We start from the raw sequence: 13,753 nt of genomic DNA on the forward strand, positions 1-13,753 counted from the left end.
CCCTGGAATTGTACGTCATAGGTGAATGGTTAACGGCAGCGCGTCCATATATCCCCTGGAATTGTACGTCATAGGTGAATGGTTAACGGCAGCGCATCCATATATCCCCTGGAATTGTACACGGCAATAGATTAGGAAGGACCTGTTGATACACACTGCAGCTTGGATAGATTTTGAGGGAAATATGCTCCGTGAAAAAATTCAGTCCCAAGAGGTCATGTTCCATTTGTGTATCTTCCTTGAGATGACACAATTATAGACATGGAGAATTGGTTCGTGGTTACCAGGGGTCAGCAGGTGGGAGGGAGAGAGGAGAGGCTGCAGAAGGGCGGTGTGAGGGATCCTGGTGGAGATGGAAATGCTCTATCACTTTTATCAATGGAATGTCCATTTCAGTGGAAATAGTCACCGATCATATCAATGTCAATGTCCTGATAGTGACACAGTCTAGTTTGCAAGTTTTAGCATTGGAGGAGTCTGGGTAAAAGATACATAAGATCCCTATATTACTTTGTACAATTGAATTTGAATGTACAAATATCTCAAAAAATTTAGTCAGGAAGAAAAAGATCTCAGGGTCCTTCATTTTGAAGCTACTACATTGTTGGACACGCTAATACCTCTGGTTCCCGCACGCTAGAATCCTTCCACCCCCACCAGCCTCGCCCAGAAGCGCACATAGGCTGCATGTGCCTAGCTTGTCTCACCCTCCTAGCAGTGCTTTGTGGGCATGTGTTGGCCCCTGCTCTGTGTGGGGGACAGAGCTGAGGGGTGTCCACACAGCCCCCGTCTAGGGTAGTGGCGATTGGGGATGGGGTATGTCCCCTGTCTTAAGTACAGGGTTAGTGAAGGTCAGGGGGGTTCTTGGAGCCTGTAATGAACCTCTGTACACTGGGACTCTGTGAATGAGTTTGGAAGACTTTCCATACTTACTTGACCACCATAGATAATGATGTTCTAGTCAGTTACATGTGAGTGGTCAGTCCAGGGAAGGGGTTCAGAGCAGGACTGAGGAATGACAGTTGCTTTGGAGAAGGTGCTGTGTAAGCTGAACTGCAAAGGAGGAAGAAGAATGCGTGGACAGTTATCCAGACAGGGTGGCATGGGCAGTTGGAAGAGCCCAGGACATGTTCAGGAAGTGGCAGGTGGACCATTGTGGAAGTTAAGGAGAGAAGGGCCTTGCCTTCTGCCAACCAAGGGAAAGTTACCCAGTATAATATGGGGTCATATTTGGGGGCAGAGGAGTGCCTCACGAAACTCCTGAAATCACACTTTATCAAAGTAACGGATTCTGCATTTGGCCCTGCTTATGACAATATTCAACAAAATACTGGCCTTCTGAGAATCCATTTATGTTTTTCTTACTGCATTTGTTTTGTTTATTTTGGTGCCAAAGCAGATGCAGTAAGAGTAGATAATTGAATAGATAATTAAATGTCTTTAATACTAAAACATTGCTTAAATTGGCCAGCAAAAAATGTGCCCGCACATGTAAATCGAGTCTCTTTTATCATGTCTTTGCTTTCTATAGGGCTGGCAAAACGAGTCGGCGCCCGTCTGCTCCTGGCCTCCACATCGGAGGTGTATGGAGGTGAGTAGGGGGCTCTCTCAGGGTACGCTCACTCTAGCCCTTGGTCTATTTTCATCCTGTCTCGGAAGAGTCCAGGGTTCTTTTCTAAGGAGACAGCCCGCCCATGCTCCTCCTGTGCACAAGAGGCTACCTGTCATCCTCCCCGGTTGCCGAGCTCCTCTGCCTGGTAGGACAACCTCTCATTTGATCACACATCATTGGAGCACTGCACCCTGTCACCTGGTCAATAAAGACCCACCATTTATGATTCCACGGAAGTGTTTCTGCCATTCTGCTCTGAAAACACCCCAGAAATCACACTATCTTTTTACCTGTTTGGCTAGCACATGTCGTTCTTCTGTGTGAGTCATGCGTGCTGCATGCCTGACCTCCCAAGAGCTCACGGGCTGGCCTTTAAAGCTTCCTGGGAGAAGAGACATGCGCTTACTGCCTCCCCTGTTGTATAACGAGTTCTGGAAGAACCTTAAGCAGGTAGTGTCAGAACACCCATGAGTTTGTTTTACCAAGCTACAGCCTCCCTCTCCTTCACTGCCTGGGAAGGAGTTGAGGAGTGGGGAACAGGGTCTATATTTCCAATCTGTATTGATTTCTCTTCAGCCCCAAACCAGCTGAGTGTGCAGGGTTTAGGAGAACTGCTTCGCTGATGCAGCGGAAGCCAGGTCCTGGTATGATGCAATTTTTCTATTTTACATTCTTACTGTGGATGAGAGAAGGAAGTAAGTGGGCAAAATCAGAAGAAACTTTTTTTTTTAAGTAAGGAAACTGAATGAAAAAACATAGCAACAGAGAAATTCTTCTCAATGCAGTGATATTCTTTGTAATCTCTATGAAAAGGTAGTTCATAGTCTACGTTTTTGAAGTCCTCAGCAGTTACTAATAAAAGAGCAGAGCGTGCCCCTCCCTACCTGTGGGATGTGGTGTCTGTCCAGAGGAGCACAGTGACATGTTTCCCGCAGCCACCCTGCTTCCCCCACTTGTCTCATTTATTATCCGCGTGTCTGACAGGAGCCTGTGTTCCTTAGGCTTCCTAAATAGCTGAGAGTGTAATTTGTGGAAGTCACCAAGTGCTCTCCTCTGACCTTGAACAACCAAAGTAAACTTTTGTGGAGCGTTTGCTTAGTGCCTTAGCCTCACAGAATGCTGGAAAGGGGAGATGACTGGAAATTGTTTTTGACTCTGGATCTTTACTTTTGAGTTAACAATGTAAGTTTTCCCTGTTTTTTTCCACGGTGATTTTGTGAGGGGACTTACTTAGAAGCTTGCCGTCCTGAGCATTTCAGTCCAGACGGTGCCTGTCCAGGGACAGATGGGCGTACCCAGCCTTTTCTTGCTTGTCCTTTGTCGAATTTATGACCATCTCTTTTGGAGTGTAGCTTGCCCAGCTCTTGTCAAAGAGCCCTGGAAAAAGGTCTGAAATCAATCATCTGGTCCATTCTGTGAATTTAAGTCAATGATTCCCTTCTCTCAGGAAGTCGTTTCCTTAGAACTTTTCTCTCACTGAGCAGTGAGAAGTTTGCCCTTCGAAAGGGAATTTTAAACCACAGCAGCAGATACATAGACCTTTCTTTGCAGCACACTTCTGCATTGCCGCGGAGGCTGTGCTGACCCAGGGGGATCCGCTGAGCAGACATGTGGCAGGATACCTGTCTGTTTGCCTCCCTGCACCTGCTCAGGCCCACTGAGTCCCAAGTCAGACTTCAGGGGTAAGATAAACAAGATGGGAATTTATAACAGTGCATCTTTTTGTCCAGATTTCATGGCAGAGACTTACACGTTTTATATCATAGTTGTACTCAAGTATGTATAAAATTCTAGGTGTACTAAATAAATTAGATGTATATTCACATTCCAGAAATATACTCGTGTGAATAAGAGAATTTGTTACTTATTTTCTTCCAATAATCTCTTCCCCTGGTATGTCTTAAAGCGTGGTTGATTTATACGCTAGAGAAACAGGAATTGGGAGTGTAAAATGAGGGCTAGAAGAACAGGCTCCCATTTGCCAGGGAACACCCCATCCCTCCACCTGCCCTACAGGAGCCTCCACGTTGTCTCGTCACAGGTCCCGATGTGTTCTGCTGATGGCACGTGTCAAAGTCATCATGTTCCACAGATGCTGCGTTTTTCATTTTTTTCAATAAATACATGTTTTGCTCCAGTTATCGATTTTATAAATATAAAACAAAACCATGTATCTCTTCACATAGATTCTATTTAATTGTAATTTGCGTAGCACTCTAAAAGTGAAGAACAATTTACGGAAGAGAGGGAAAACTTAAAATTGGGAGACCTGATCTTTTTCTTTTTCTTTTTCCCTGTAAGTAAAATGTTGTCATTGCTTAATATCGTGTCCTACTGGAACTTAGAGAATGGACCGGAAACCTGAGGTGGCCTCTTTACTACATCTCTCCATCTCTAAATGGGTCTTTCCGAAGTTCCCTGTTGCATCATAAATATGCATTATTGATATGAACTGGAAAAAGGAAAGATGAAAACAGTCTCACTTTTCTCCCTTCGTAGATCCTGAAGTCCACCCTCAAAGTGAGGATTACTGGGGCCACGTGAATCCAATAGGACCTCGGGCCTGCTATGATGAAGGCAAACGTGTCGCAGAGACCATGTGCTATGCCTACATGAAGCAGGTATTTCCCCAGGGTCTGGGCTTGCGGTTTAGGCGTGCTGAGCCCCTGATCTGAGATGTAAAGTGCTGTAAAGGAATGAATGCCTTGACTGATTTTGTCTGGGGATAGGTGTTTGGGAAGCTCAGTTTCCCAGTATTATAAATTAATAGTAGTATCAACAGCTTTTTACCTGTATCTCCTTATTTTAAAAATGATTTCCTAGAGATGAATTCTTGGGTTTGGAATACTGTTTTATGTCTATGAACAGAATGCTTCTTCATTGCCATTTGCTCACTAGCAGCTAAGAAGTGCCTCTTTTCCTGAAGCCTCCAAATCAATGGATCTTCGTTTTTTACTTTTCTATCAATTAAGTATAAAAATGGATGCATTATTGCTGTAATTTGAACCTCTTTAGGAATTGTTATTGATATGTATTTACATTATTTCACGCTTTCTTCATTAGTCATTGTTGTGCTGAGGTGCTTTTGCCAAGGATATTTTATGTCACAGCTTTGGTCTCCCGCATGTTATAGGAGAAATTGCTCACAGACCAACATGCTGAGGTTGCCACACTGGCCGTACTGCCGTGTTGACGCTTAAGATTTAAGCCTTCATTCTCTCAGTTCTTATCTCTGACACAGGGTGTGTGAAGCCTGCCTTGCCCACATCAGGGCAGTGCAGGAGCCAATCAACTGTGCAGAGGTGGAGGCCCAGGCATAGGATATTCCATTCATGTTCTCACTGAGTGTGTCCTTGGACTTGGGTCTGAACTTCCACATCCTCATGAAAATGCCCTCTGGTATGGTGGGACATGCAGGTAAATCAACGTGGCTGTGGAACGTTGGTCCAGGACAGGCTGTTGGTAGATGCAGTGTCTGTTTCTGGGAGCAGTGCTGTCAGGCCCAGGGTCTAGTCTGCAGGTGAGCTTGGGGAACTGTTGGCTGTGTGCTCTATAGGAGGGGAAAGTGTTGTCAGCATGGCCAGCATCCAGGAGTTTTCCTGACCATCTGTCTCAGGTCCCGGCAGAGCCCCAGTCAAGCATGTGCCAAGGGCCAGGTCACCTGCTCCTGACCTCGGATGAGAGTTTAATCGCTTTCCCTCCCCATGGTACCACAGAGGACAGGGCAATGTAAAGCCAGGTAGGCTCTCTGACGGGTGGGAGAGAATGTCGAGGACTCTCTTTCTCATCATGCGTTTAATGAAATGCCAGCATTAAAGATCCATAAATTAACCTTATGCTATTGTTGATATTTAAACTTTACTGCTTTATTTCTTGGCCAGAAGCAGAACTAATTGCCTTCGATGCTACTTTAGTCTGTTGGCTTACATTATCCACTTCCTCTACGAAATGCTAATCAGTTTTAGTAGGAACATGCTTTCATAATTCTGGGGCCCAGAATATCTGGACTCAGAAGCTTCAGATGATCTCCCAGACACTCAGGACCACTCTGTGTGCATGGGTACTTAGGAGTACTGACTAGAGTGTCAGGGGCACGTAATTGCATTTTATTTAGAATATGTTCCAGGAGTGATATGATTCTCAACTGTTTTCTTTTGCTTTCAGTCCTATGATTGTATTTCTTACCTAGTGAATTTTTACACAGGTAAAGCTGGTACACAAATGGGACATTTTGATTGAGCTTTTAGTTTTAATTAAATGGTTATTTGGCTAATGTAGTTGATAACTTTATGGGTATACGTATTACCTTAAGTATATGCTTGAGATAATTATGGTATTTGGTAATAATAGAGGCAGCATTTCTTGAGCACCAACTGTATGCGAGGTAACAGTTCTAGGGGCCTGGACTCCAGCCAGGGTCTGCATTTCACACACATACTAACATTGGATCCGTTGCTGTCATCTGTGCCTGGGGGTTCAGGAAGGTAACACCTAGTAACTCTGGAACATCAGCATTTACATTCCTGCTCACATAGGTCTCGGGAGCTTAATGGCATGGGCAGCGTTGCCCTGAAATCTCTGAGTAATGTACGTGTTAGAAGCACCCCGTGTGGTCAACTGGTTCCTTCTGCTCAAGGTAACATCCCTGATGTGAACCCTGTGGGGAGGGTGTCCCTGTCACTCCCTTGGCATGGTACGCCTTCTATGGAGTTACCAGGCGTGGGCCTCCCACCCTGGAGTCCCCAACAGACAGTTGCAGAATGGCTGCAAGAGTCACTTCTGTGGCCAGGTTCACAGTGTAGTTCACACGGGTGCCGTGGGTTCTTCATGTGGGAACCACACTTGCTGCTTTCCGTCACACCGGGAGGCTTGAGAATTGGCCCACGGAAGGCAGGTGCAGCACTTTCTAGGAAGGAGAGTGTGGAACTTGGGGTCTTGGCCAACAGGTCAGTGATCTGTAGTTTCATTGGGGCTCACACTCTACTTAGCACATGTGCTGAGGGTTTGCATCTGCTCAGGTGAGAAATGGCACCAAGGAAGGCCCACTTCTGGTGGCACGTTGAGGGGGGCACGTAAGCAGGTGTGAAGCAGGTGTGATGTTGCCACCCTTCCCCACGGACCCTACCCATTCCCACTGTGTGGTCATTATGTCAGGGAGTGACCGTGCCCTTGACCCTAGGGGTGCTGGGGCCCTGTCCAGTTCTGGCGGCTGCGAGGCAGACAGGAGGAGGTTGTAGTTTCCTGATGAGGAAGGAGTGACGTGACTAAGAGCAGTGAGCCTGTGAGGGTCACTGTGGTCTTGCCTGAGTTCCAGGAGGCCTGTGAAGAAGGTGCCGTGTGTTCTTCCCACCTTCCGTCCCATTGTTCATGTTGTAAATGTTGTGCTCCCTTGTAGGAAGAGCCATGGGTCCAAGACCACAAGCCCCTCTGGGCCCTAAGATTGGTACCCAAATACTCACTCCCACTTTTGTCTGAATGGGTGTCGAGGAGGGAGGAAAATGGTGCCTTTCCTCTCTGCGCGTAGGAGCAGACACCTCACAGCTGAGACAAGTTTCAGTTCCTGCTGTGGCAGGATATTTTGCCAGGTATAGAAAAATAAGAGAATACTGATTAAGCAAGAAAAAAGAGAAATTGCTATACGTAATTCCAGCTAGAGACAAACATAAGGGGGAAAATTAAAAAAAACAACCACCAGTATGTGAAGATTGTGAGAGATATAAAACGTTCGGATGAAGACGTTGAGATGATTCTTTAACTCAGGATTTTGTGACAGCTGGCAGCTAGGGTGGGTCCAAGCACCTCCTGCCACACTGGGTCTGAACTCTGTCCATGGCCTGGTCTGGGGCAAATCACTGGACCTCTTTGGGGCAACAACTCCAAAGGGATTGTTATTTTCTGGGACTATGACTGTGTTCTGAGCACAGCGGCCTGCAGGGCCTTGTGCCTTTCGGACGTGCCCCTGTCTGGAGGTGACATTGTTTGAGGATGCTCTGCATGCGTGCTGTGGGTGTTGCGAGAGAGCTGGAACTGGGGGCTGGAGTGCCTGCTGCATGCTCAGCCTCTGTTAGGGCTCAGTCTGTTTAATCTCAGTGAATTCCCCGCAGCCCGCTCTGAGGTGGGAGTGGTCAGCCCATCGCACAGATAGGAGGATGGGCTCCAAAACTGGTTTCTAGGTCCCTAGCCCATAAGTGGGGCTGGGACCCTCAGCTGGGTACCTGTGGGGCCTGCTCCTCCCCACACTCCCTGGCTATCCCTGCAGGCTGAAGCAGGTAAGGAAGAATGAGTGAGCAAGAGGAGACCATGCAGCTCCAAGTCCAAAGGTGCCAAGGCTCCTTTGCAGCTCGCACAGTCGTGGGACGGTGCCCAGAACGAGTGGTTCACATGCCTGCGCTAGTGTCACCCCTGCACCTCTCAGCTGGGAGATTCAGCAACGGGAGCTGCACTGTGACCTTGTCAGTTTATAGTTCTAAACGTGACCTTTTCGGATAGTTTGGTGGGAAAATTTAAAACTTCGTGTTGACCGGGCACGGTGGCTCAAGCCTGTAATCCCAGCACTTTGGGAGGCCGAGACGGGCGGATCACGAGGTCAGGAGATTGAGACCATCCTGGCTAACACGGTGAAACCCCGTCTTTACTAAAAAATACAAAAAACTAGCCGGGCGAGGTGGTGGGCGCCTGTAGTCCCAGCTACTCGGGAGGCTGAGGCAGGAGAATGGCGAGAACCCAGGAGGCGGAGCTTGCAGTGAGCTGAGATCCGGCCACTGCACTCCAGCCTGGGCCACAGAGCGAGACTCCGTCTCAAAAACAACAACAACAACAACAACAAAACTTCGTATTAGGATTTATGCTGTCTGGAGACAAATGAAAAAATCAAGCAGGGTGAACCAGGTGGAATAGTACGTCTGGCATATTTTTAATTCATTATTTTAACAACTTTAATTAATTTCTTATACATGATAACATGTCCCTTCTTAAGTTTAAATTGTCATTTTATTGTCAAGATGCTATATAGTATGTGGATATGTCTTACTCTGAGTAATATGTAAAGATTGAAAATATAAACAAGATAGAGGTAGGAAAAAATTTTTTATAGAAAAATTTCTCTTTTCCTAAGGATTCTCTTCTGAGTTTCTTCTAATGAATGAAATTTCCTAATGTATTCAAAATAGAATTTTACTTTCCAGAAAAATCTACCACACATCCCTTAGAAAAAGAGAAACTCCCTGGAATATTTTTTCGTGGGATGGAGTGAGATGGAGGTTGGGATCAAAGGGCAGAGCTTCTCCCGAATGGTTTGGACTTGCCAGGGAGGAATTAAATTGCCGCCTCTGCATGCATTTGGACGCAGTGGCTTGATAAATGTGGGGGCCTCCCCCGTAGGCTGCGGTCAGTGCTTAGTGTGCATTTGAGTTCATCGCCCCCTCATGAGTCTGACTCTGAGGTCTGTGGCCCACCCACTGGGCTGGATCTGCAAAACAGGCCACGATTCATAAAACCAGCAAATGGCAGAGTGGAAAGAAATCATACTCAGAAATCACCTAGTCTAATGGCCCTGAAGGTGTGGTTTTGTGTTAGTTCCTGGCATCAAAGTACTTTTGAAAAAGTCAAAGAGTTGGTATATATATTCTACCTGAGTTGAAAAAAAAAAAAATAAGCAGCCAAACCAGATGCAGTGTTCCATGGGTAGGACTGACACCCCAGGGGGCCTGTCCTGTCCTCTGGATCTGCCCAGTAGCAGTTTGGCTTCCTGGCCCTGTGACTCACTCATTGGGTGCCTGCTGGCCGCATCCCACCTGTCCCACCTGGACACTGGCAGAGTGATATCCACGCCTCCTGGCCTGCTGCAGAGCAGACCCCAGGAAGGTCAGCTGATTGTTGATGCTGAAGCAGGAGTGCTGAGGAAGATGGCCAAGCAGTTGCAGACACACCCCTCCCAGACCCCCTTCCTCAGCCACCCCCTTGAGTCAACTTGAACCTTTTAGCACCTTTGAGAATCGTGCTTCAGCACAGTGAGCTCTGCAGTTCTGCAGTGGCCTTAGTCTTATCCACAGGTAGGGAGCAGAACCCGAGATATATGCATGATAGGCCCTAGGGGAGTTAGGGGGTTCGGCCCTCACAGCCTGACCCTGTTGCTTTAGGGATGTGCACGTAATTCTCCAAGGGAAGCGTCAAAGAGAGTCTGGGCTGCTGTACCTGGGTGCACTTCCTGGCATTTCTCCATCCTGTTCCCTACAGGTGAATATGCCCAGGCACCTCCTCCAGGACCTGCTCCCACTATGCAGGGCTCTGTTCCACCTTCTGTCACTAGTACCTTACTAGTACCTTCCATCAGCGAATATAGTGATCATGTCACAGTGTTCAGTGGCTTGATATAGCACAGAAAGTCATCACTTAACAGCATCAGTGGGTTCTTGGAAACTGCTACTTTCAGCAGAAGGACATAGAACAAAATCAGCAGTAGCACAGGCTAGTTGCTATAAACAAGAGTTAAGTTCCTAGGCGCATTTCTGGTCACAAAACATCACCAAAATTCTAAATAAAGACTAAAACACTTCTGATATTAAGGATTTGAAATAAATGTGAGCCATCCACCTAAGGAAGACAAATAAAAACAAGATAATTATTTGCAGGGTCTCAGGTGGCCAGAGACTGTCGCAGCAGCTCCAGGTTCCAGGCAGGAGCCTGCCCTGGACAGGATGCCACCCTCTCACAGGGCATACTCACTCACACTGGGACCCCTGGAACAGCCCACTTGTCTGACATACACAGCTTCGGAATGTGAGAGGAAACCAGAGTACCCGGAGAAAACCCACGCAGACGTGGGGAGAGGAGAACGTGCCAGCTGCATGCAGACAGTAGCCCCAGCCAGGAGGTGATTTTGTTTCTCATCAGTGTTATCATGAAATGATATTGTTTGGGGACCTGTTGTACTCTCCATTACATTTTAAAAGAAATTTTGAGGGAGAACCCATGTGTCGTGAGCAGGGCAAACAAGATCAGACATAACCAGGTCCATGAACGTTTGTGTCTTTCCACAAGGTCAGGCTTTTATTGATACTGTTTCCATCATAAAATCCATGTGCTCTATGCAGTTTCCAAGGAGGGACTTCTTAGTACTTTATGCACTCGGTAATCAGAGCTGTGGTCACACAGGCTCAAGCCACTCCACAGGTCAGTCAGTACTGCAAACCATACCTAGTAGTATACTTAATATATAAATGTTTAGATTAAACATTCCACATCAAACAGAGTAACATTTAACATTGAGAGATAAGGGGAGAGGAAAAGGGGTTAATGAACCAGTCCAAGGACAGTGACATGGACAAGGAGAGGGTCCTGGGCTTATCTGGACGCACAGCATCATCTTGCATGGAAGAGCCCTTGATTTGGCGGCAGATGCTGGGTGCTGATCATGAGTGACAGCAAGGTGGAGCCTGTCAAGATGGCCATCTCGAGTTGTAGAAGTCCTGTTCATTATGGCCCTTGAGCCCTTTGGTGAGGACGACAGTAAAGGGTTATGCCCTTAATCTGGTTGGGAGTTGTCTCTGTTGATTATGCAAACATCTAGACCGTGTTGGTTGGCTGCCTTTTGAAATGTGAAATGGAGTCATTTTCTAAGATAAAATCACTTATGTCAAAGGTGCTGTGTACACCGTGTAATCCCTGCTGGTAACATTTCTGTCCTTAGGAGATATCTGGGGAGGGAGGAACCCTGTACCTTCATTATTCCTCTTGGATCACCTCTTGCTTCTCGGGCCTGCTGTTAGTTGGCTCCATGTCTCAGGACCTGCATACCCAAGCCCTCACTCCTCTCTCAGCGCTACGAATGAGGCAAGGAGGCGTTTGGTGCCAGCTTACACTGTTCCAACCTAGCTGGTGTTTCCAAAGGGCCTTTGGGAGCCTCAGCCTGTCCCTTGCAATCCTAGTGTCCTGGTGGCAATGTGTGTGAGCTATTCCACACGTGGTCACCGTCACTTCAAGGTAAATTAGTGTCATCAGAAAATTGGGGACCGAGGTCAAGGGCAATTACTGGGTTGAGAACCATCCCTTGGAGGTAGATAGTAATGATGGCAGTTTTCAAAACGGTTTCAGTGTTTTAACTCCTGTGTTGTAGGTAGAATGGATATTATTGTCCTCATCTCAAAGATTAGGATCTTAAGTCTTAGAAGCTGAAGTGACTTCCTCGGGATAATGAATCCCAGGATGAGATGAGGCCATCCAGACATTCCAGCCTGCACCCTGTGCAGGGCCCTCAGCATCCATCCTCTCTGAGTTTCCGTTGGTTCTATGTTGGCGCAGCTTAGGCTTGTAGGAGTTGTCCTGACCTTCCTGATGCTTGGAGCTGTCCATGACTCATGGGTCATCACAGGGGACGGAACCACAGAGCATAAAGTGAAACCCAGCCGTGCCTAGGGATGAGTCAGCAGTTAGCTTTCTGACTGACAGCCTTGTCTATGCTCAAAGGCACCAGCTCAGTGTCAGCAGGGCCTGACCACTCGCAGACAGAACATTGTGTGGGAGTCAGGGGTTCATGAATGTGTTTACTTCTTGGTCCTTCAGAGGTAGGCTCTCCCTTAAATGAGACAGTGTTGCCTGCTGTGCCCTTCCTGGGTTTTCAGCCTGGCTCTTCCCTTCTTAGGAAGGTGGCTTTGGGTCAGACCCTGGACCTCTCCTCAGCTCTGAGATGAGGAATAACTATACCTTTCTCCAAGCCATGCATGTGGGTGACAACTGAACTGCCACCATAAACAGTGGTGTCAGCACCCACCGACTGTCCTCCCGCCTGCCCACATGGTCCCACCGTGAGGACCAGTGGGAATGAGGATTCAGCAGCAAGTGGACTGTCCAGATTGATTGGGGGTCACCTTTGTATGAAGGCCGAGGGTTCCCTGAAGCTACCTAGAAAGGGGTAGATGGGCCTGCAAACTCCCGAAGACGCCATCCTCCCAGAGGAGAGCAGCTCTTCACTGGAGTGAGCCTCGGGGTCGTGTCTATTTTATGTAAGGAGTTTCGGCTTCATGAGTAGCTCGTCTTACTGGTGCAGACCGGCCCTGAGAGCTCGCGTTCTTAGAAGTGTTGTTGCGCTCACAGCTGTTGCACCTGTGTAGAAGGGCTGCCCTCTGTTGCTGAACCATTACAGACCCAAATAGAAAAGCCACAGCAAGCAAGCCTGTTTATGGGTTGGCCAGTTAATGTCTGCTCATCCTAATGAGGCCACGTTCTGGAATGTTGTTTTGTGGAAAGGGAAGGTCAAGAAGATAAAAGCATTTGATTTGCTGCTAATTTTGCCTAACCCATTGAGCTTTTCCCCTGCCAGGCACATTGGGTTACTGTAAATGTGCTGAGGTTTTCCCAGTCTCTTCCTAGAATAAAGCCACATCCATTCACTTTGGTTCTTTCCTCATCTTATCAATGAAATGCAAGTGGGTACTTCTGAGTTATTTTCTGTTGAGAACAGCATCTCTGCTCCCCCACTCTTTTTAATACACTCATGAGTTCGGTGGAGAAAAGGGTTGATTTATTCTTGGACTTAGCTCGTATCTTTGTAACTGAGTGGCTCCTGTGAAGTATTACAGTGTATTGCTGGGAAGAATTAGCACTAATAAAGCACTCTGGCTTCTAAAAGTTAACTGTGTGCTTCTATGCCTCCCACCCTTTTTCGTATCACAGCACACGTAAAAACCTGCCCGGGTTTGTGGAACACCCTAGGGAAATTGACAAGGCTGCTGTGGGCTGAAGTGGCAGCCATGTCACTCCAGCCACTGAGAGGGCTGGTGGGGCCGCTGGGCCTCACGCCTCACGCCCTTTAACTCGCTATACTGGTGGAGACATTCTGTGCTAAGTAAGCCTTGTTAGCTAAGGGTTTGTTGGATTCCCACTCCCAGCCCATGCCGGCCTAAGGTGTTGGTATAAATTGAAAAAAGAACTGTTTCAGCTGGTAGTGATAACTGGCACCCAATACAGCCACTGGGCCTGTGCTTCCATGTCAGAACACTGAGGTGATCAGGTGACTCCTTTCCCAGTCTCGCTGTGACCGAGTCGGTGGCCTGCCTGGGCAGTGAGCAGTGGAGCGGGAACGGCAGACATATGGGCGCGGTGAAAAGCAGGAGCCCCAGGTCCTCATGCCCGAGGCTCCCTGCT

The 13,753-nt window shown here is 47.5% G+C and overlaps 1 protein-coding gene across 3 annotated transcripts in view; it reads left to right on the forward strand.

Moving 5' to 3' along the window:
* UXS1 (UDP-glucuronate decarboxylase 1) overlaps positions 1 to 13,753 on the forward strand; it is a 67,725-nt gene that overhangs the window by 33,307 nt on the left and 20,665 nt on the right. For all 3 annotated transcript variants that reach the window (XM_011984681.1, XM_011984682.1, XM_011984684.1), the window contains 2 exons: positions 1,532 to 1,591; positions 4,112 to 4,233. In XM_011984681.1, the coding sequence (XP_011840071.1) occupies positions 1,532 to 1,591; positions 4,112 to 4,233 (182 nt within the window). The remainder of the gene's footprint in view (positions 1 to 1,531; positions 1,592 to 4,111; positions 4,234 to 13,753) is intronic.

The sequence above is a fragment of the Mandrillus leucophaeus genome, unplaced genomic scaffold (genome assembly GCF_000951045.1).
Source record: "Mandrillus leucophaeus isolate KB7577 unplaced genomic scaffold, Mleu.le_1.0 Scaffold271, whole genome shotgun sequence".
Lineage (NCBI taxonomy): Eukaryota > Metazoa > Chordata > Mammalia > Primates > Cercopithecidae > Mandrillus > Mandrillus leucophaeus.